The 25116-nt window shown below is 40.5% G+C and overlaps 1 protein-coding gene across 1 annotated transcript in view; it reads left to right on the top strand.

The window, feature by feature from the left end:
* The window catches only part of LOC111056408 (tolloid-like protein 2), a 313249-nt gene that overhangs the window by 277276 nt on the left and 10857 nt on the right, over positions 1-25116 (top strand). Inside the window, exons 9-15 of the mRNA XM_039434020.1 lie at positions 678-886; positions 2572-2800; positions 4266-4468; positions 18359-18587; positions 19630-19850; positions 22395-22577; positions 23451-23580. Of these exons, the coding sequence (XP_039289954.1) occupies positions 678-886; positions 2572-2800; positions 4266-4468; positions 18359-18587; positions 19630-19850; positions 22395-22577; positions 23451-23580 (1404 nt within the window). The remainder of the gene's footprint in view (positions 1-677; positions 887-2571; positions 2801-4265; positions 4469-18358; positions 18588-19629; positions 19851-22394; positions 22578-23450; positions 23581-25116) is intronic.

A 25116-nucleotide genomic window follows, 5' to 3' on the forward strand; every position in this document is an offset into this window, starting at 1 on the left:
TTACAATATTAATAGTTTCCGATAGAAATACAAATCAACAAACAAGTCGAACTGTCCTGTCAATGAAGACAGCTATGCAAACCGACTGAACTTGAAAAGTACAAGACAAACAATTAAACAATTATGCACTAGAGTGCACCAGTAGACGGGGAAGATTCAAAACTAACTACTCAGCGCCAAACTCCATTAAATTCAAACGGCGTCAACAAAGTATATGAAATGTGTAATAGTGGAATAAGGATAGCCGAATATTAATTCCAAATGAATTTCCCAACATTGATTACTATATGATCGAATATCTATTAGGTGAATATAAGATGTGAGCTTCTTTCAACTTTTTGGTGATTCATCAGCTATTTTTCAATTATGGAGAAATTTCTCTTCATCAATTCCTTCTCTACAAGTTCTACAATGGAATTATTATCATGGAATGGAGTACATTGGTATCAGTAGGTACTAGGATTATTAATTTGTAGTAGCCAAGATTCGCGCTTCTCTTCGCATTCCTAAATTCGATTCCTTTGGAAATACGAGATAGATGAGATTTGAAGAATATAAATTGTAGTTTTACTACATATACCGAAACTAATTTCATTTTTGTGAAGAAGAAAAATTATAAAACAAGTTCCATTCTTTATTAATCTCCTAAATTAAGATTCAAACTTTTTTGTTTTCAGCTGTCCATTTGATGTAGTAAAAGTGTATGATGGGGCTACAAACGAATCAGCCGTTATAGGAACGTATTGTGGTCAACAGAGGAACTTAGTTCTTTATTCTTCAGAATCAACAATGTTTGTTGCCTTTGAAACACTCCAGCGCACTGCCAATACTCAAAATCGGGGTTTCAAAGGCATATTTGAGTTTAGTGAAAGCTTTGTAAAATTAGGTAAGTTGATTTTATTCCTTAATTAACTTCAATAGCTATGAAGAGTAAATCTATATAAATAAACATCGAGCCTCAAATTTTGACATTCAATAACTTTTTAATGTGCAAACTGTTGGCAACTGTTGATTCTATTAAATGATTCACTATGAAGGGTTAGCAGACCTCGTATGTCTCCAGCGTTATTGTCCTGTCACCAGCTGGCTCAGATCTTTGCGCGTGAACACTAGCGTCAGGTGATCAATTCTCATAACGGCAAGGAAAGTTGTGTGAGTGCGCCACACCAGATTTTTTACTTTCCTTGCCCTATTACGTTTCAAGTTCCCCTGAGTCCAAAAAAGTGTATTTTGGGTATTGGTCTGTATGTGTGTGTGTGTGTGTGTGTGTGTGTGTGTGGTGTGTGTGTGTGGTGTGTGTGTGGTGTGTGTGTGTGTGTGTGTGTGTGTGTGTGTGTGTGTGTGTGTGTGTGTGTGTGTGGTGTGTGTGTGTGTGTGGTGTGTGGTGTGTGTGTGTGTGTGTGTGTGTGTGTGTGTGTGTGTGTGTGTGTGTGTGTATGAGTGTATGTGCGTCTGTGTACACGATATCTCATCTCCCAATTAACGGAATGATTTGAAATTATAAGGATCCGACACGAACAATTTCGATCAAATGCGATTCCAGATGGCGACTAAAATGGCAAAAATGTTGTTAAAAACATTGTTTTTCGCGATTTTCTCGAAAACGGCTCCAACGATTTTGATTAAAGTTATACCTGTAATAGTCATCGATAAGCTCTATCAACTGCCACAAGTCCCATATCTGTAAAAATTTCAGGAGCTCCGCCCCATCTATGCAAAGTTTGATTTTAGATTCTCAATTATCAGGCTTCAGATACGAAAATCATCAATTTATTTAACAAAAAAATTCGATTGGAAAAGATTCATCATGAGAATCTCTACAACTAATGTTCAGTAACATTTTCACCTAAAATTAAATATAAGCTCGAAATTCGAGAAAATGTGATTATCCAATTGCAAACTGTTGGCAACTGTTGATTCTATTAAATGATTCACTATGAAGAGATAGCAGACCTCGTGTGTCTCCAGCGTTATTGTCCTGTCACCAGCTGGCTCAGATCTTTGTTTATAAGTGGACTTGAGATGCGCGTGGACACTAGCATCAGGTGATCAATTCTCATAACGGCAAGGAAAGTTGTGTGAGTGCGCCACACCAGATTTTTTTGTTTGATAAAAATAATTTTTTATTCTCTGCATGAAATAGAGGACCAGGTGAGATGTCAATTGAACGTTTTTTTTTTTTTTTTTTTTTTTGACTGGTCAATAGAAGCTTCTATTCTGATTCAACCACATTATTTTTTTCATCTGACTACAATAATTTTGTGTTCTGAAGTGAGAGGAATAGAGCTACAAAAATGATTTTGTTTCAATAATATTATTAATAGGCTATAATCAGAACCTCCTAAATACCTAATATTTAGGAGGTCCTGCTATACGGTAATCAATTTGTACACGATAAATCTTCATATTTGAGTACCTTCTCGACAGCAGACTAAATAATTATCTTTTTTTCTTTAATTAAACTAGTATACCATTTAATCCGTCGATCGATTCCATGTGGATACCAAATTTTTCTTTCGTTAGATTTTTCTATTTCCAGTCTAAAAATGTTTTGTTATTCATTTTTTACAGATTTTATCGCCAAAAATGATGGAGAACACATACGAGGTTCCGAGTGTGATCAAAAAATTCTAAGTAAAAAGGAATCAAGTGGATACGTTTTTAGTCCGAATTATCCATTTCCATACTTCCCGAAAATAGTTTGTCGTTATTTTGTGTACGGAATGCAAGACTCACAGCACTTAGAACGGGTTCGCCTCGACTTTGCCAAATTCGATATACCTAAAGGAGAAAAAGGAGAGTAAGTACTTTTCTTACAAGTTCTACTATACTACAATGAGTTTGATTAACGCTTGGAGTCAATAATTTAATAAAGATACGTTGTTTCAAGGTATGCATAATTGTTTGCATTTTAATACATGATTGTTTCGAGACGTTTTCTGAATTCTTTCTTTCCGTTTCTGTATTCCTTAAAGAATAAATTCATCTCTATAAAACAGCTTCATCAAAACTTAGACCATCGATTGATAGTGATCAGCCACTTTTATAAAAGAAGAACTCCGAAAAATATTTCAAAGTACACTGTATTCAGAATTAATGAAAAATTCCACATAAATTGAAATATTTTGATTCTGAACAAATACAACAAATTTTGAGGCTTCCATGAGTTATCATTCCTCTGGAATTTTCAGATTGATATCATTTTAAGCATATAAGTATAATCATGGAGGAACGAACGATTCGTATTATTTTCATAGAATATAATAAAGCCTACACAACTCATAGTACCTACTCCTTTTTTACACAAGAAACTCTACAAAATTATCTTATCTCTATAATTTCATAGCACCAAGTTCCTTTCTCCTCAGTATTTTACTTAATTCCATTCTTCGATGGAATCAACAGACTCACACCCTCTCCTTAACCTGAGGTTCTCGCACTTTCAATTCTTCCTTATTCTTACTAAAAATCATCCACATACAGTATCATCATCTGCCTCAGATGTATCAATTTCATTATCATCTCTTTCTTATGAAAACTTTACCATTATTATTGGTCATAAATGCATTCTTTCCAACAGATTTCGACTAGAAGAAGAAATAGTTATTTGTGCAACTAGTGCGCAAAGTGACAGTTTGCTGCACCGAAAGAAACGTTTACGTGGAATGGTTTCTTGAGTGCAGCAAACGAACTTTGAAACGTATTTCACATTAAATGTTTCCTACAGTTACCATTGAATATGAAAAGTGGGTAATTATGGGTAAAATTGCCTGAAATCCATCAAATGTTTTTCTGTGTAATTTTATTATTAGTAGAAACCTTAATTTATTTAAAATTGAATAATAATAATAATTGAATTATAATGATTAGTAATTCAATTGAAGATTTATGTGACTGCTTGAAGGGGTTTTATGTAATGCATTGCATTGAAATGACTATAATGAAGGCGGCACTTATAATGGCAGGCAGGCAAGGCAACGCTGTTCTCCACTGCCATTCATGAGTGAGGTGGGCGGGCCTCACTATGAGTCAGTGTTAGGCCTACCAACTTAATTTTGATTTTGCTGCACTGGTGCTCCATTAACCTACTAACTATTTTGTGTTGTCATGCTGCAAATCTGGAGTACGCAAAGTACTCACTTTGCGCACTAGTGCGGAAAAGTGATTCTTTGCGGCCTGCAATCAGTGCACAAATGGTTACTTTTCAAGGCTGCACCCAGTATTGGACTACTTCTATCTAATAAATATGAATGTTCTATTTGCAGCTGCAGCGATGGATACCTCAAAATCTACCTGAAAGGTCAGGAAGCGACAGACTCGTATGAGAAATTCGATCACGAACTGTGTGGCGAAGAAAGCAAACTGAAGCCTAAACAAGTGGTTTCCGATGGACCTCGACTTGTGATGGTTTTCAGCAGTGGAGAACTACAGGGCCGAGGTTTCAAGGCGAAATACACGTTTGAAACAGGTACCGGTACACAAAATATTGAAGCTCACAGAAAGACCTTTTCATTAATTCTGGGAGATCCCTAACAATTGATAAGTGAATTTAAAGTTCAATCCGAATTTTTCTATAGGAATCAGACATTTTGAATTCCAATTAACATTTGAATTTGTCTGCATTTGAATGATGCAGCTTAACACTTGAAAAGTTTTTCAAACGGATGTTAAACTCAACAATTATTATCCGATTCATTACTTTCACCAATCATTCCCCAATTATAATCATTCCTATTACTCCCTAGAACTGAATTCTCATATTGCAGTAGTTGTTAAGGCTGAATTACATAAGTGACTCTCTTAATCTGTTCTCTATTAAGTGTCGTTTCAGTCAGACTGTAATAAAAATTGCAATAATTTTTATCACTCTAATCTCTAAAAGTCTCTAAATGTGATATATATACAGAGTTTTCCAAACTCTACCAATATTCTAGGGCATTGTTCCTTGGTACGAAACATATCTAATATAAATATCATTTTTCAACTGTGGAAATCCTTAGTTACTCACACAGCCACCATTTTATTTCTTCACTTAACATCTTTTTTTCTAAATAATGGCTGAACATACGGAAGTGAAACTTTGCACAATCATTGGTGACCTACCTTTATATGGTTATGTAACGTTTTATTATTGTTTGAAATAATCTATAATCGTTTACTGATAACATGCAAAACATATTGAGATTGTCGCATTATTGAAGCAGACTTTAGCAGCATGCCTTGGTGTGCACTGCAAAAAACCTTCAGTAGTCATCTATCACTAGAGCTGCCATATCTTACTTGATATTTGTTCAATCTTAAAAAGATGTAATGTCAATCGATTTTCAATTAAATTTACTAAAAAAGGTTACTCTTGTGATTTTTGTGACGGATAGAGAGCCGTCGTCCAGCATAAAATTAGCGAAATTATTCTATTTTAGAATAGGAATAGGATCGTCTGCCAGATATATTTTGTTAGATTTGTAGTTGTGTATACATTATCACTATCGCCGTCAACCCCTTTAAATTAGCAGCATTCGTATCATCTAAACGATAAGCGGCTACCGAGTCGGGCCAGTATCGCTCTTCATGAAATTTCTGGAATAGAAATATTGTTTACCGGCCTGAATTAGTGTAGTAATTAGTATCAGTGTCGTCATTAGCTGCACCCTTATCATCAGCACTAGTGGATTCAAACCCTGTCACATGACTAGTGGCGTGATCGTCTTTTCAGACTCCCATTGGTCAGCAAGCCCCTTTTCCCCGGCCTCCTAACTTTCAGCGACCCGGTGTGGCTTCAAGGAGACCTGGGAGAGAGTCAGTTGTTCGGTGGTTGAGCGTGAGATCGGGTCGCGAATCTCCTCTCCTTACGACGTTACCGACACTAATTATTATTCTATCTTGTGTTAACGTAGAATATTGTAGGTCGAGTTCCGAACAACTCGGAGTTAGAATTCCCTTGTGGGTTTTTCTTTCTTGTCAGCTATTTTTTCCCGAATTCGTATCACTGGGGGTGAACGAGTTATTCTTGGTTTTGAAACCTGTAAGGGATCTCAAGTTTGAGCTACAAACAGTTGAGTGGGGAAATTTAGCTAGGCTCTTAAGCAAATTATTTTTGAGGGCTTAATTCTTAAGTCTCGACTCTGTCGCTTCACGACGTTTAAGTTTAGTGCGGGAATTTGTTTGCTATTCTCCGTATTTAATTCTGCAGTGATTCAGGTAACTGTATGTTAGGACTGGTCACTTGTGTGCATTTCCTCTTCTGTAATAAGGTAATCTCAGTTTTTTTAGGGATGTATTTTCCTTATTAATTTTCATACTATAGAGTGGCCCTGTATTTTAAATTCGCTTAGCAGTTTCTGACTTGCTGTAATTCCAAGTAGGAAAAGCCCAATCCTTTTCCTAGAGAACTCAGGTGCAGCTTGAGCTCGTCCTCGTCGAAGTTTCTAGACTGCGACATCCTTTCTCTTTCTCTCTCTTAACTTTCCCTATTCTATAATCCTTCTAGCTCTCAGGTACAGCTTGAGGACTTCCTCGCCGAAGTTTCTAGACTGCGGCATCCTTTCTCTTTCTCTCTCTTAACTTTCCCTATTCTATAATCCTTCTAGCTCTCAGGTACAGCTTGAGAACGTCCTCGCCGAAGTCCCCAGACTGCGGCATCCTTTCTCTTACTTTCTCTTCACTTTCCCTATTCTATAATCCTTCTAGCTCTCAGGTACAGCTTGAGGACTTCCTCGCCGAAGTTTCTAGACTGCGGCATCCTTTCTCTTTCTCTCTCTTCACTTTCCCTATTCTAAAATCCTTCTAGCTCTCAGGTACAGCTTGAGGACTTCCTCGCCGAAGTTTCTAGACTGCGGCATCCTTTCTCTTTCTCTCTCTTAACTTTCCCTATTCTATAATCCTTCTAGCTCTCAGGTACAGCTTGAGGACTTCCTCGCCGAAGTTTCTAGACTGCGGCATCCTTTCTCTTTCTCTCTCTTCACTTTCCCTATTCTAAAATCCTTCCTGCTCTCAGGTACAGCTTGAGAACGTCCTTGTTGAAGTCACAGACTGCGACGCTTCCTGCTCTCAGGTGCAGCTTGAGAACGTCCTTGTCGAAGTCACAGACTGCGACGCTTCCTGCTCTCAGGTACAACTTGAGAACGTCCTTGTCGAAGTTCCCAGACTGCGACGCTTCCCGCTCTCAGGTACAGCTTGAGAACGTCCTCGCCGAAGTCCCCAGACTGCGGCATCCTTTCTCTTACTTTCTCTTCACTTTCCCTATTCTATAATCCTTCTGCTCTCAGGTACAGCTTGAGAACGTCCTTGTTGAAGTCACAGACTGCAACGCTTCCTGCTCTCAGGTACAGCTTGAGAACGTCCTTGTTGAAGTCACAGACTGCAACGCTTCCTGCTCTCAGGTACAGCTTGAGAACGTCCTCGCCGAAGTCCCCAGACTGCGGCATCCTCTCTCTTCCTTCCTCTAAATTTTTCCTGCCCTGTATATTGCGAGATCTCAGTTCCAGACTAGAGATCGTTCCCGTCGCGGTCCTCAGACCAGCGAGAAGCTTAGGAGAATCCTTGTAAACCCTTCCCTATCCTCTCATAATAGTCGACATACTGACTATTAATTTAAAAGCGTTTCGGACGATTGAGAGTGATTCCCATACCCTTAAGGGCAGTTACAGATTGGCCCTTAATAACCGGCGCGCTGTCATCAGACTAGCGCGGAAATCCTGTTTAGCAGTTTCAGAATTGCTGAAAATCCTTTCGCAGCTGCAGGCTCGCGATTCAGAAATCCGACACCCGAAACCTCATCCATTGAGCTTTAGTTATCATAAAATTGTAATTGATATACTGTATTTAGCTAGCAGGTTCAGCTTGCTGAGAACTATATCGCGATTCACAGATCGCGAGTTATTGAACCAAACCCCATTAGTTACAGGAAGGAACAATCCTATTAACGAATCTCCATTCCCCAGGCCCGATAAAATATTCCCTATACCTCAAACTCGGTATACCATATCCTGTACCTTATACCTCTTACGCCTCTCCAATCATATTGATCTGATACCGGGTGCGCAGATTCAGTCTGCACACCGACAGCCCGCAGTCTCAGATTGCGAAAACCGTAACAAAAATTCTATATCATTCCTTGTTAAACTCCATCCCGAGTTCCTCCACCTACAACCTTTATTCCGGGCTTGCAGGTACAGCTTTGCTCGCCGTCAACTCGCAGTTGGTTCAGATTGCGTACTACCTTTACAAATATAATTATTTGTGGGGATCTGATATCCGGATCCGTATCCTTGGTTAAGGTTACCTCAATTCTCCCTAACACCCAACCTGAATTCCAAGAGCCGAGGGCCGAATCGGCCAACAACGGCACGGGCACACACACTTCCCTTCAAATTAAATACCTCCCGCCAAAGACAGAGGGTAAAGAATCAGGACAGGGGGAGAAGTGTAGGTCCAGTATCTCCACCAGTCAATACGGTCACCGACCCCGACCCATACCCGGCTGTAGCTAGTCCGCGTCGTAGCAATACTTCGCAATTATTAGAAAACCTAGAGGGTGGAATAGGACATTCTAATAAAACTGACGTCTCCCAACGTGAGGCTAAGACGTCTGGCGCCCAAGTAGATCGTGAGCAAAGGTTAAGTAAACCCCAGTGCACGATGTCGGAACGGGGAGAGGAGTCTACACTCCAAGAGTACGAGGAGGACCAGGGAGATCACGAGACAGACACCACGGAGCGAGAAACCGACCCTCGAGTGTCGTGGGTGTACCGGCTGAGTAAGGAGGAAGCGGTCAGCTACCTGGAGAGTCTTGGCCTGTCGGCAGCGGGGACTCTGACGGAGCTGAGGAGGAGGATGGTTGAACACCATCGGTCCCGGACCGCTGCGACCTCTCAGACTCGCCGGGACGATGCTATCCCAGGCACAAGCCGTGTCTACTCCGAGCCGTCCCTCCACAACAGAGTGAATCGACCAACAGGTATAGAGCCGGCACCACACCGCTCTTCAGGCACGTATAGTCAGGGCGCTGTATGTGATAAGGTAAGAAGTTGGAATTTACGTTTTGATGGTGTATCAGATGCTCCCAGTTTTATCGAGAGGCTCACTGAACTTCAGAGCGCATATGGGATATCGGGGAACAATCTCTTATAGCCCTACCAGAGCTGATGGAGAGAGGGGCCCTACTCTGGATGCGGAATCGTCGCTCCCAGTGGAGGACGTGGGCTGACTTTGTAGAGGCGTTTAAACTCCGATACTATCCCCATACTTATAGTGACGATCTTGAAAGTCAAATCATTGCAAGGAAGCAGAGGGAGGGCGAACCGGCTGATGAGTATGCCGAAGCCCTACTCACTTTAATGAGGAGATTAGGAAGTTACGACGGGGATAGGATATATCAGAGGGTGTATCAGAATTTATTACCCAGATATAAGTTACATGTCCGAAGTGTAGGAGCCCAAAACATAGACCAGCTGTTAGATATAACTAGGGAATATGAGGCAATCCGTGCTGAGGAAAAACACTCTAGGTTGTCCTCACGGAATACTAAAATCGAGGACAATAAACGGGGAGAAAATTCAGCTAAGGCAACTACTAAACCACGGGAGACTAAAGTGATAGAAGAGAGTAGTACTAGTCAGGGTCCTGTGTGCTGGAATTGTAAAAAGACAGGACATTGGAGGTCAACTTGCCCCGAGCTTTCTAAGTGTAAGGAATGTGGGAAAAATCATGATCAGTGTAACTGTAAGTCCCAGAGTAAAAGATCGTCGGGAAATTCAGTTATTCATTCAACAAAGATTTTAAGCCCCAGAACCGTGTCAGGAGATACACGGACTTTCATTGATGTGAGTTTGGCGAACCAGAAATTTGTCGCTTTGATTGATACAGGATCGGAAAAATCCTACATCAGTACACAAGTTCTGAGAGCATTAGAACGTGAGGGGTCAGTAAAGAAAGAAAACTGCACACATAAAGCGATACTCGCTGATGGGAAGTCTGCTCTCCTCTCGATAAAAGTTTTTACCCAATTGAAAATAGAAAATATTTCTGTTTCTTTCCAGGCTGTAGTGATGGAAGGCCTTAAGCCTGACGTGTTGCTAGGAGTGTCATTTATGATTCAGCATAATTTAACTATCAATATGAGGCATAATAGAGTAGAATGGGAACCAGAGATAGTGGGAGCTATACGTGGTAGTAAGAGTTCAGCGAATACTTCTAAGGTGTCGACTGTAGCTGCCGTTAGACCAAGTAGGGAGGTCGGAGATAACGGGGTGTACATGTACGTAGGAGTAGAGGGGGTGGACCTGAATGCCGCTATAGATACCTCATCTCAAAAGTCATACGTTTCTAGTGAGATCGCGAAACGTCTTAAGATAGAAGGAGAGACCACTTTACCGGTCACTGTATGTGGCAAGGAGTATAAGTGGCAAGTGTCAGTTGTCCCAGATATTGAACCTCGTATGATTTTGGGAGTGGAAAATCTGCGTAAGATGGGAGCTGTATTAGAAATGCAACCCCAGGGAGTCCGATTACGGAGTAGGGAAGGGGAAGGTAGGTTATCAGTTGTCTCTGAGCAGGAGAAATTCGATAATTTTCTGGAAGAAGAAATCCGGAAATTCTCTTCACTCCCAGGACGGACCCATATCTTGAAACATAAAATAAAACTCCAGGAAGGAGTTGAACCCTTCAGACTTCGTCCCTATCCCAGGAACCCTATCATGCAAAAAGTGATCGATGAGGAAGTCGATACAATGCTTGAACAGGGAGTCATAGAACCCAGCTGTAGCTCGTGGAGTTCTCCTATCGTATTAGTAAAAAAATCGAATGGGAAAATAAGGTTTTGTATTGATTTTCGTAAACTTAATTCTGTGACTCATAGAGATGCTTACCCCCTCCCAAATATGACTGGTATTTTAGACAGGCTTCGCGATGCTAAATATATATCTACTATTGATCTGAAGAGTGGTTATTGGCAAGTTCCGTTAGATGAGGAGAGTAAAGAATTGACTGCTTTCATAGTGCCGGGCAGAGGTCTATTTCAATTTAAAGTGATGCCTTTCGGCTTACACTCAGCTGGAGCTACCTTTCAACGTTTGCTAGATCAGGTGATAGGGCCTAAACTCGAACCGTATGCGTTCGCGTACTTAGACGATGTGGTAGTATTAGGGGAGACTCTTGAATCCCATAGAGAACATCTCGCAGAGGTTTTCCAGAGGTTGAGAGACGCAGGTCTAATTATAAATAAAGATAAGTGCAATTTTCTGAAATCTGAGCTGAAATACTTAGGTCATATTGTGACAGAGCAAGGCCTCCGTACCGACCCGGAAACGATTAGAGCTGTTAGAGATTTCCCTACCCCGCAGCGTGTTAAATCTCTCAGGAGCTTCCTAGGGTTAGCCTCCTGGTACCGTAGGTTCGTCCCTAATTTTTCAGAGCTAGCAAATCCGTTACATCGTTTGTTAAAGTTGAAGGTGAATTGGCAGTGGGGAGAAGAGGAGGAAACGGCATTTCAGAAAATCAAAGATGCTTTAACCTGTGCCCCAGTATTAACCTACCCTCATTTTGAGTTGCCCTTTGTGATTCAGACCGATGCCTCCGACGAAGGGTTGGGAGCTGTCTTGACTCAGGAGATTAATGGTGAGGAGAAAGTTATTGCTTATGCGAGTAGGGGTTTAAGAGGTCCCGAAGTCCGATATACCACAACCGAGAAAGAGTGTCTAGCTGTGATATATGCCCTGAGAAAATTTAAGTCATATGTGGAAGGTTACGAAATTACTGTGATTACCGACCATCAGTCCTTGAAGTGGTTGCATGCCATTCCCCATCCCACTGGTCGTTTAGCACGATGGGTAATGGAAATGCAACAATATAATTTGAAAATAAAATATAGGAAAGGGAAGTTCAACATAGTTCCAGATGTACTCTCACGCACCCCCTGTAAGGAGGAGCTCACTTCGGGAGAAACGAACTCCGAGGGTGGGGTGGCCCCTATCGCTATTGGTCGAGAGAACGACGATAGCTGGGTAAAGAAAATTAAATCATTACTGATTGCAGACCCCGAGAAATTCCCCGACTATACAGTTAGAGATGGGTTGTTGTATAGACACATTTGGCCTAGGAGGCGGCTCCAGGAAGAGCAGAGTGCTGAGGGGTGGAAGCTTTGTGTCCCAGTGAGCTGTCGCTCTGAAGTTTTACAACAAAATCATAATGCTCCAACCGCGGGTCACTTTGGCATATATCGTACATATGACAAGATAGCGCGCCTATATTATTGGCCTGGATTGTTTAATGATGTTGCCAACTATGTTCGGAGGTGTGATGACTGCATTAAAATTAAGGTAGAACAGAGGACCCCATATGGTCGCATGAAAAATCCCCGTAAATTGTTTCACCCTTGGGAGACTGTCAGTACTGACTTAGTCGGCCCGTTACCCCGTTCCAAGTTAGGACACCGTTACATAGTCGTGTTTCAAGATCAGTTCACTAAGTGGACGGAAGTGGCCGCCCTATCTAAGGCAGATAGCGCAGGAGTCACGAAAGCTTTCCGTGAATTGATTGTCACACGGTATGGAGCACCTAGGATGCTCATTTGTGACAATGGAACCCAATACACTAGCAAGTATTTTCGCTCGTATTGTGAGGATAATGGCGTGAATGTGTTTTTCACCCCCCCATATTCTCCTAGTTGTAATCCTACTGAAAGAGTGAACCGTGTACTCAAAACTATGATACAAATCTTTGTAGGAGAGAACCACTCGGATTGGGACCGATATTTAAGAGAATTTTGTTTTGCGATGAATACAACTATTCATCAAGGCACCCAATATACTCCAGCTTATCTCAACTTCGGTAGGGAATTGAGGGCTCCAGGTGAGTCCGCATTCGAGTCTCAAGACGATCCACGTACGCAGGGTTTTGAAAGTAGTCAGGCCACGCTACAGAAAAATATTAAGGTATTAATTCAAACCAGGAAAATTGTAGTGGATAATTTGGATAAAGCATATAGGGATGCTAGCCGTTATTATAATCTTCGGAGGCGAGATGTTAAGCTATCCCCAGGTCAGTTGATATATAAGAGAGAACATTATTTATCTTCGGGAGTTGACCAGTTTGCCGCGAAGCTCGCTCCAAAGTTCTCAGGCCCCTGGGAGGTGGTTGAGATATTGAGTCCTACAGTAGTGAAGGTTAAAGTAGCAGAGAATAAATCTGTGACTGTTCATGTGAAAGACATTAAGTTGTTACCCCCATGTGTAGAGGAGGAGGGGGAATCTAGCTCTGAAGAACAGGCGAACGCAAATTGCGTTGGTGGAGTGAAGTGCGGGTTGCCTATACTAGCCTTAGACGGCGCAAGGTGCGGGGGCAGCACTTCATTCAACTAGTTATTACGTTTCCCGTTAGATGCCGCGACAGGGTTGATTCACTGGTTTCTTGCTCCTCTCGTTGTCGCATCGCATAAGACGTTCGAACCTTTTCTTTCAGGATATTTTTGTTATCTGTTTATTGTAGGGTTGCTTTTATCGCGTTCCCGATAATGATAATCTTGTCTTTCTACACTGTCGTTACCTGAATATTTTTGTATAAGCCCATCTAGTCGTCTTTCTATTGCTTCAGTAGTGCTTCGACTCTCTTAGCAGTATGGCGCCTCGTCTTGGTCTACTTGATCGCTTTTTATCCATCGCTGAAGTGCGTTCACGTAATGTGAAAAGTAGGGAGGATGTGGTGTGGTTGTAGCCGGTATTCCCGACGTCGCCTTGTACGTTCAACGCCAATCCCCCCCCCTCCTTAGTAGGAGTGGGGTGTCACAAAGTGAATTTTTGTGACGGATAGAGAGCCGTCGTCCAGCATAAAATTAGCGAAATTATTCTATTTTAGAATAGGAATAGGATCGTCTGCCAGATATATTTTGTTAGATTTGTAGTTGTGTATACATTATCACTATCGCCGTCAACCCCTTTAAATTAGCAGCATTCGTATCATCTAAACGATAAGCGGCTACCGAGTCGGGTCAGTATCGCTCTTCATGAAATTTCTGGAATAGAAATATTGTTTACCGGCCTGAATTAGTGTAGTAATTAGTATCAGTGTCGTCATTAGCTGCACCCTTATCATCAGCACTAGTGGATTCAAACCCTGTCACATGACTAGTGGCGTGATCGTCTTTTCAGACTCCCATTGGTCAGCAAGCCCCTTTTCCCCCGGCCTCCTAACTTTCAGCGACCCGGTGTGGCTTCAAGGAGACCTGGGAGAGAGTCAGTTGTTCGGTGGTTGAGCGTGAGATCGGGTCGCGAATCTCCTCTCCTTACGACGTTACCGACACTAATTATTATTCTATCTTGTGTTAACGTAGAATATTGTAGGTCGAGTTCCGAACAACTCGGAGTTAGAATTCCCTTGTGGGTTTTTCTTTCTTGTCAGCTATTTTTTCCCGAATTCGTATCACTGGGGGTGAACGAGTTATTCTTGGTTTTGAAACCTGTAAGGGATCTCAAGTTTGAGCTACAAACAGTTGAGTGGGGAAATTTAGCTAGGCTCTTAAGCAAATTATTTTTGAGGGCTTAATTCTTAAGTCTCGACTCTGTCGCTTGAGGACTTCCTCGCCGAAGTTTCTAGACTGCGGCAACCTTTCTCTTTCTCTCTCTTAACTTTTCCTATTCTATAATCCTTCCTGCTCTCAGGTACAACTTGAGAACGTCCTTGTCGAAGTCACAGACTGCGACGCTTCCTGCTCTCAGGTGCAGCTGAGAACGTCCTTGTTGAAGTCACAGACTGCAACGCTTCCTGCTCTCAGGTACAGCTTGAGAACGTCCTCGCCGAAGTCCCCAGACTGCGGCATCCTTTCTCTTACTTTCTCTTCACTTTCCCTATTCTATAATCCTTCTAGCTCTCAGGTACAGCTTGAGGACTTCCTCGCCGAAGTTCTAGACTGCGGCATCCTTTCTCTTACTTCTCTTCACTTTCCTATTCTATAATCCTTCCTGCTCTCAGGTACAGCTTGAGAACGTCCTCGCCGAAGTCCCCAGACTGCGGCATCCTTTCTCTACTTTCTCTTCACTTTCCCTATTCTATAATCCTTCTAGCTCTCAGGTACAGCTTGAGAACGTCCTCGCCGAAGTTCTAGACTGCGGCAACCTTTCTCTTTCTCTCTCTTCACTTTCCCTATTCTAAAATCCTTCCTGCTCTCAGGTACAGCTTGAGAACGTCCTTGTCGAAGTCACAGACTGCGACGCTTCCGCTCTCAGGTGCAGCTTGAGAACGTCCTTGTTGAAGTCACAGACTGCGACGCTCCTGCTCTCAGGTACAACTTGAGAACGTCCTTGTCGAAGTCACAGACTGCGACGCTTCCCACTCTCAGGTGCAGCTTGAGAACGTCCTTGTCGAAGTCACAGACTGCGACGCTTCCTGCTCTCAGGTACAGCTTGAGAACGTCCTTGTTGAAGTCACAGACTGCAACGCTTCCTGCTCTCAGGTGCAGCTTGAGAACGTCCTTGTCGAAGTCACAGACTGCGACACTTCCCTCTCTCAGGTACAGCTTGAGAACGTCCTTGTCGAAGTCACAGACTGCGACGCTTCCTGCTCTCAGGTACAGCTGAGAACGTCCTTGTCGAAGTCCCCAGACTGCGACGCTTCCTGCTCTCAGGTACAGCTTGAGAACGTCCTTGTTGAAGTCACAGACTGCAACGCTTCCTGCTCTCAGGTACAGCTTGAGAACGTCCTTGTTGAAGTCACAGACTGCAACACTTCCTGCTCTCAGGTACAACTTGAGAACGTCCTCGCCGAAGTCCCCAGACTGCGGCATCCTCTCTCTTCCTTCCTCTAAATTTTTCCTGCCCTGTATATTGCGAGATCTCAGTTCCAGACTAGAGATCGTTCCCGTCGCGGTCCTCAGACCAGCGAGAAGCTTAGGAGAATCCTTGTAAGCCCTTCCCTATCCTCTCATAATAGTCGACATACTGACTATTAATTTAAAAGCGTTTCGGACGATTGAGAGTGATTCCCATACCCTTAAGGGCAGTTACAGATTGGCCCTTAATAACCGGCGCGCTGTCATCAGATTAGCGCGGAAATCCTGTTTAGCAGTTTCAGAATTGCTGAAAATCCTTTCGCAGCTGCAGGCTCGCGATTCAGAAATCCGACACCCGAAACCTCATCCATTGAGCTTTAGTTATCATAAAATTGTAATTGATATACTGTATTTAACTAGCAGGTTCAGCTTGCTGAGAACTTTATCGCGATTCACAGATCGCGAGTTATTGAACCAAACCCCATTAGTTACAGGAAGGAACAATCCTATTAACGAATCTCCATTCCCCAGGCCCGATAAAATATTCCCTATACCTCTAACTCGGTATACCATATCCTGTACCTTATACCACTTGCACCTCTCCAATCATATTGATCTAATACCGGGTGCGCAGATTCAGTCTGCACACCGACAGCCCGCAGTCTCAGATTGCGAAAACCGTAACAAAAATTCTATATCATTCCTTGTTAAACTCCATCCCGAGTTCCTCCACCTACAACCTTTATTCCGGGCTTGCAGGTACAGCTTTGCTCGCCGTCAACTCGCAGTTGGTTCAGATTGCGTACTACCTTTACAAATATAATTATTTGTGGGGATCTGATATCCGGATCCGTATCCTTGGTTAAGGTTACCTCAATTCTCCCTAACACCCAACCTGAATTCCAAGAGCCGAGGGCCGAATCGGCCAACAACGGCACGGGCACACACTCTTCCCGTCAAATTACATACCTCCCGCCAAAGACAGAGGGTAAAGAATCAGGACAGGGGGAGAAGTGTAGGTCCAGTATCTCCACCAGTCAATACGGTCACCGACCCCGACCCATACCCGGCTGTAGCTAGTCCGCGTCGTAGCAATACTTCGCAATTATTAGAAAACCTAGAGGGTGGAATAGGACATTCTAATACTGTAAAATGCACATGCGGCAAGTAAAAATTGAGATTATCATAATTATTTATGAATATTTAGATACGACTTTTACAGCTCCTTCACCTGTCTGTACGTCCTCCGGAAAACCATATTTTCTGAAGTTTTGGATGATGATGATGATCAGAGGCAAGGCGTCCGGTCATCTCTGGATTCGCCGACGACTGGACATAAATTGATATGTAATGTGTATATTATTAAATTGAAAATATTTGAAATAAATACAAAAAAAGGTGAAGAAACCGTATTTTTTGCGATCGCGCCAAGTTTGAATAAAGTAGACTACTGCATCATCAGTTCCATCCGATCAATGTGATTTTCAAAAATCTGCGATTTCAGTAATGCTATTTGGCATTGGTTACCACCACTCTTCTGCATCATCAATCTCCCTCACCCGTAAACGATGGTGGAGTAAACGGTCAAAGACATCGCTATTTTCTGCGATTCCACTGTTCCGCGCCAGTGTTGCAAACCGTACGATAATTATTTTGTTTGCAATTTGTTATTGATAATAATAATAATTATTATTATTTCTTCTATTTTTAGTTTTGAAGCATCTGAATTTGATTTGAAGTATTCAAATCTACTTTGTGAAGATAATTAAAAACTGAAAATTTAGGGAACTCAACTACAAGACAACCTATGTCGGACTATGTGTAGCCTTAACAAAATTTGGGAGAGGAATAGCACAAGGTTATATTATTTTTTCTCTCCCTGTCATTTTTGATGATGTACTTGTTGTATGAATAAAGAATAGAAAATTTCCATTTTTTAACCAATATTAATATTATTGAGGGCCAGTTTCCAAGCTTGAGATTTAGCCAAGTTCTAAACTTCTCAACTCTAGGATTTTGAATAGTAAGCTTATCTTATACTAGATGTCATCTTGCTCGATAAATAACCGTCCAAAATGAAACATTATCTTTTAAATAGGGGAGGGGTGCAGCTTTCATTCAAACTTTCAACTGAATTGTTCCTGGAGATGACAAAGCCGAAAAGTCACGCCTCGCCCCTGATGATGATGATGCAAGTTTGCCCTCCAGGTTCGTTCATCTGTCTACGGTTGAAGTTTGGTTTGTTTTTCTACAATAGGTTGAAGTTTGTTTGCATTCGAAAATCGAATCACTTGACAGATTTTGATGTGACGGTGACAGCGATAGCGAATGGCTATGCTGGCAGCCATCATCCAGCGTCACATTGATCGCTCACGGTGGTGAGAAAGGTCTGAGGGCGCCAACAATCAAGGTACAGTAGTGCCAGATTCCGCTTAGCATCTGGCGACAACATTTTGGAAACGTGTACACTTAAAATACGATATAATATTTTTACTTTCTCATTTTTTTATATATCATTATATTAGTGGATACTTAATTGTAAATCGCCATTGAATCCTCAATATATTAAATGTGTAGGTTAAATTGAATGAATTGTTGCAGAGTACCGTATTCCGGGCACGGCGGCGCCAGACGGCAGCTGCACATTCACCTACCGCAGCTCCAGTCGCAAGAAAGGAGAGTTCAATTCCCCCCGCTACCCCTCCAACTATCCTAGTCAAACAAATTGCACCTACACATTCATTGCAACACCAAACGAACAAGTAACATTAGTCTTCGATCATTTCCGAGTCAGAGCTGACTCTGCCAATACAACTTTCGGATCATACGGGTGAGTATAGATTCCTCTATATCCAACATACACTTGCACACTTATAAACAGTTCTATTGTATAATTGTTGAGTCACATGTTTGTATTTTCTCTGAAAAGATTGAACACCAGCACTGATTTGGTTTTCTTAGGCAACTAACTCTTGAGCTAATTAGGTCACCAGAGTGAGACACCAAGTGTCCTAGCGAGTCGCAGGGCAATAGTTCTTTTGGCGCTGATTACACGAGGGATACCATTTTTGTCCAAGAACCATTGCACAGCATTCAACTGAATTGCTGCTATCACAAACGAGCACCACAGCTGTCTCTCACACCAGTGTTCTAGTGTAATACAAGCCTCACTTTCAAATAAGCAGCCTGATCAAAGTTAACTTTCAAATTTGTTTTCAGAGGACACATGATAAATTATACAACTGAGCTTACTTCAAGAAAATCTTGAAAAACTCTCAAAAAATTGAAATTATAGGTTAGGCTCATGCGGTATTTCAATAATGGTTTGGAATAAAAATCGAATGTATTTTCTATTTGTAACGTAGCATTTTCAGTAGGAATCTTTTACGCAATAACTGAAAAAATAAAAATACAGGGAAACCCTTGCATAGGCCATAGGCTGCCTGAGCACTCTTCTTCCTCTCAATCAATATTGATTAACTGGAATCTGAAACAGCCAATTTTACAATCTGAGTATCCTTGAATAGAAACATCTAATTTGAATTGATACACTTCAGTGGATCTCTCTCAACTCCACAACATGCTGAATAAGAAATTGTGCTAGTAAAAGCAATCTATAACGAAAGTATAGTTGATCCTGTGAGCTGGATTATTTGAAAATTTGTACAATAAATGAATTAACTGGCATACGAGTACATAGTATTTTTTGTATTTTGTTCGGGCTTCTATTTGTACCACATGAAAGAATGCCTGACTTCAAAAATGATGATTTATTCAATGCACCCTAGGACCCAAGATACTGTCTTTAATCTACAATTAAAAACTTTATTGTGAGTAGAAAGGAACTTTTCAAAATTGTATCTTTTCTACAGGTTATCAGTGTGCCAAGAAGATTGGTTAGAAATGTACAATCTCTATCGAGATGGAACAGCGAAGCTGATTGGGCGGTATTGCGGCATGACAGCTCCCGGTCCAGTAGACTCGAACAGAGGGGCGATAGGTGTCAAAGTAATCCTACACTCCGATCAAGAAGGCGTATTCAGCGGATTCAAAGCTAGATACACTTTCGAAGTAGCCAAATCCATCTATGGAGGTAACATAAATTTCAACTCTTTCAATGATTTCTAATAATTTCTAATGATTTCTAATTATTGTTATACTCTGAATAAAACAAGTTGCCGAAATGTATCCGTTCAATGCACGTCCATGACTGGATATAGGCTATTCAATTCAGCAACACAGTCGATGCAAGATTGCATTGTACACACGTCTGGGATGACTAGACGTTTCTGTGGGTGGTTCCACTGCAACGCAGGCCAAACTTCTCTGTGATGCTTGATACAGTGCCGATCTACAGTAGTTCGCGCGTCCTTACTTCGTGGTATATGCGAATAGGAGGTGACCACTTGGAGGTGTTTGATAACCTAGGAGGTGGCTCGCGGTCAGGTCATAACCAATGTCGCATTGTACACATTGAGTCATAAGGGGATTGCATGAAAAGGACGTGATTTCGCATAATTTAGCAACACCGATATTCTTTCCAAATCTTGACTTGCTTAATTCAGAGTATAGAGAACGAAACTGGATCTTGTGGAAAATTAAACTTATTATTTCTTTAGCACTACTGCCCAATATGAGCTTTGGCCGCCTCCACTACAGCTCTCCACGCTTCTCGGTCCTCTGTTAATTGTCTCCATCCTCTATATCCCATTTTTTGGAGATCGTCTCTCACTTCATCTTCCCATCTTATTCTCGGCCTTCCTATCTTTCTTCTTGAATGTAGCCTCTCCTTGAATATTATTTTAGGCATTCTGTTTTCGTTCATTCTACAGATATGTCCAAACCATCTAAGCCGCTGTGCCTTTATAAATTTTACAATATTTCGGCCTTTCATCAATGCCTCGATCTCTGAATTAGTTCTTCTCCTCCACTCCTCTCCTTCTTTAACTGGACCATACATATTTCTTAGGATTTTCCTTTCAAAAACGCCTAAATGGTTTTTGTCTTTTTTTGTTAACGTCCAAGATTCACAGCCGTACGTTACAACAGGTCGAATTAGGCTCTCATATATTTTAAGTTTCGTGTTTCTACATATGAGCCTGTTCTTCAAAAGTTTCATGTTACTGAAGTATGCTCTATTTCCAGCCAATACTCTTTGCTTTATGCTGTAACCCATCTTGTTCTCGTTATTTAGTTCAACCCCCAAGTAGCTGAAGTTCCTTACACCTTGAAAGATTTTATTGTGGAAAATTAAACTATAGACTTATAATAGTTTGAAAATTGCAACAATAATGTATCAGAATTTGTGAACGAGTCTTCTGGAAGCAAATCAAGTGTAAATTTTAAATTCAAACAGTAATTTGGAGTTATGTTTTAGCTCTTCACTTGCATTCACATATCTATTTATTAATTATGTTGTTTATTTATCAATTTCATGAAATATGAAGTAGCCTTTGGAAAGAAGTTGAATGTATTACACAATATTAACCAGTTGTTTTTTAGTTTCTGCTTGGATTATTATGTGAAGTAGACTATTCAAGAATATTGAAGTCGTACTCATCAAACAGACATTCATTATAGAAAAATAGATAGCTCCACCCTCCTCGCTGATGTTCACTCTAGAGCCACTCGATCCCACCGGTGCACATTGCAGATACCTACCTCTTCATAGAACTGCAATTAGTAAATGTTCAGCTGGTCGTTCCTAATTGTAGCTTCTCGATTGTGGAGTTCACTACCATTTCATGTATAAACATTTCACCCACTTTTATCTATTCATTCAAATACCTCTCATTTTTCATTTATTGAGGGAAAACTACTCATGAGCATCATTGAATCATCTCCTCTTCTCGCTATATTTTCTCTTCTCTTCTCATCGTAATAAATGTACATCTTTCTTTATTATTATTTCTATTTCATTTTATAATCAACATTTTCTATTTTGATTTTCTATTTGGTATTGTATATATTCTTAGTCTTATTGGTATTATTATTACTATCACTTTTTTGTAGCTTTAATATATCTTTTTGTATTTTTCCTTTGCATTTATTGTTGAAAAAGTTTTGTTTAATAGGTTCAAGCCTAGAAACAAAAATGTCATATTATCAAAGAAATAGAATAAATTGATAAATTATGATGAACCAACTTTGAAAACTCTGGCAATGCGATTTTGCAAGAAACTAAACAGCACTAATTCATTGTTGATGAAAATTTGATGAACGCTACTGTAGGCTACCTACTTACAATATTTTCATCCGACTTGTAAATCAAATCCAGGCTGATCGTTCTGTCAACTAACTTTGGATCGAATCTACTAGTGATTCGCTTTACTGTTGAATTAGGCTCGGAAAATGTTATGAGGTGATAATGAATTCACCAGAAATTGGAAACTAGGAGAATCCAATTACTTCATCCTTGCCTGATATTGCTGCTAAAACCAACTAGGCACTCAACGCGAAAAACTTTCAAAGAAAAATATCTCTATTAGATGTTTATAATATGCAGAATACACATTGGGAAAATGGTACAAAATCGAAAAAATACACTGGAAAAATGGTACGATTCTTGACAGATTTATTATATGTTATCATGATGATTTCTGAGTAGAAGGTGATTGGTGATTATGATGTGTTGCAGACTGTGGGAGTAACGTGAGCAGTACTGATTTCGGAGTAATCACGAGCCCCAACTTCCCGCTCAATTACGAGGGCCCGTCAAGAGGAAAGGCGAGTAAAACGTGCAACTGGTACGTCAACGTCCGACCAAATCATAAAATTCTGCTCAACTTTGAACATTTCGCTGTGGAAGGTGAACCCGCAGGTAAATATAAAAATAAATGAACTAATTACGGTACACATTATCAAGTTTACAAAACTTTTAGTCACTTAAACTGCATTTTTACAGTTCTCGAGAGATTTTATTCCAAATCAGACACATAATAAATTAGTTTGGAGACGGCGATAAGTAAATAATATGAAGGGGGAACAGTGATAGGCCTTACTTGTTGTGTCTTATAATGTGTCATACGCTTCACCTAGACTTATCGCTTCTATTAGGCCTACATCATATATCTTTTCCTGACAATTAACTCATGGAATCTTTGAAACTTGAATTGAAAAAAAAACTATTATCAAGATGATGGTTTAGTGAGGACGTTGCTCTCCTTGTGAATTATATACTTATTAACAGAGCATTTACCTCTGCCTTTCAGGTTACTATGATATTATGCTGCAAATAACTTCACATAAAACCATTCGTCACTTCTAACCATTTTATCATTTGATTACTCAAAAAATCAATAATTACAGAATAAGCTGCATGTAATTCATCATTCTTAGCAATAAATTTCATTGACCGGAACTATAGAACCACCTGCAATTTACTAGTATTCTAGAAGCACTCATCCACCATAACTATCCTCCTATTCGACTCACTATTCTTGGAGCACTAAATTTCATCCACCAGGAATGAAATTGTCATCTCGTGACTATTTTTTGGTAGCGCTTGAGCTGAAACACTTGATAAAGTATTGAAGTGGCAACCAATTAAAGCCAAGTACCTAAGCGGTACCTAATCAACTGCTATACTGGCTCTGACTAGTTAGACTGATATTCCTGCATCGTGTATCAAATTCAATATAATTGTCAAATGTATTGGCCGGTTTATGATGTGTTAATATGTTGTGTTGTTTAGGTCGAGGTTGTCCGGCGGCAGTGGTTCGGCTGTGGCACACTGAGGATGGGCCGCCACTGGAGCTGTGCGGTGAGAAGCCGGCCGCTGACAAGTGGCAGTTCATCTCAGAAACTAACTCATTAAGAATAAGGTCAGTTGCACCCATTCATCCACAGTGGATCCAATTCGTTGGTGAACAATAATATCATTCGAGTTTAATAAGTTTGTACTTTGAGTTGTTACAGTAGTAATTAAAAATTTAGGGAAATAGAGAATGATTACATTAAAGCTGATGTAATTTTAGTATATTATTATCGAGCAATATTATATGTCCTACCAAAGGTGTGTGTGTAATCCTGGTTCACACGAGATCAGATGCTAAGAAGCAAGAAGCTGAGTATGAGATAACAATGCAATATTCAAGGCAAGTATTGCTGTAATTATTGCATATCAATAAAGTGTCACACAGAATTAATCATGAGTAGTGCTCAACTTCTGAATAAAATGTTAAAATTCACATGTTTTCACACTACACTTAAATATACATTTCAGTTATTACGGACTAAAATCTCAGAGCTTGGATAATCAATTGAGTTTTTCAATATGATATTATGCTGCAAATAACTTCACATAAAACCATTCGTCACTTCTAACCATTTTATCATTTGATTACTCAAAAAATCAATAATTACAGAATAAGCTGCATGTAATTCATCATTCTTAGCAATAAATTTCATTGACCGGAACTATAGAACCACCTGCAATTTACTAGTATTCTAGAAGCACTCATCCACCATAACTATCCTCCTATTCGACTCACTATTCTTGGAGCACTAAATTTCATCCACCAGGAATGAAATTGTCATCTCGTGACTATTTTTTGGTAGCGCTTGAGCTGAAACACTTGATAAAGTATTGAAGTGGCAACCAATTAAAGCCAAGTACCTAAGCGGTACCTAATCAACTGCTATACTGGCTCTGACTAGTTAGACTGATATTCCTGCATCGTGTATCAAATTCAATATAATTGTCAAATGTATTGGCCGGTTTATGATGTGTTAATATGTTGTGTTGTTTAGGTCGAGGTTGTCCGGCGGCAGTGGTTCGGCTGTGGCACACTGAGGATGGGCCGCCACTGGAGCTGTGCGGTGAGAAGCCGGCCGCTGACAAGTGGCAGTTCATCTCAGAAACTAACTCATTAAGAATAAGGTCAGTTGCACCCATTCATCCACAGTGGATCCAATTCGTTGGTGAACAATAATATCATTCGAGTTTAATAAGTTTGTACTTTGAGTTGTTACAGTAGTAATTAAAAATTTAGGGAAATAGAGAATGATTACATTAAAGCTGATGTAATTTTAGTATATTATTATCGAGCAATATTATATGTCCTACCAAAGGTGTGTGTGTAATCCTGGTTCACACGAGATCAGATGCTAAGAAGCAAGAAGCTGAGTATGAGATAACAATGCAATATTCAAGGCAAGTATTGCTGTAATTATTGCATATCAATAAAGTGTCACACAGAATTAATCATGAGTAGTGCTCAACTTCTGAATAAAATGTTAAAATTCACATGTTTTCACACTACACTTAAATATACATTTCAGTTATTACGGACTAAAATCTCAGAGCTTGGATAATCAATTGAGTTTTTCAATATGTTATTAGTTCATTTAAGTCGTCG

The sequence above is a fragment of the Nilaparvata lugens genome, chromosome 1, assembly GCF_014356525.2.
Source record: "Nilaparvata lugens isolate BPH chromosome 1, ASM1435652v1, whole genome shotgun sequence".
NCBI classification, from domain to species: domain Eukaryota; kingdom Metazoa; phylum Arthropoda; class Insecta; order Hemiptera; family Delphacidae; genus Nilaparvata; species Nilaparvata lugens.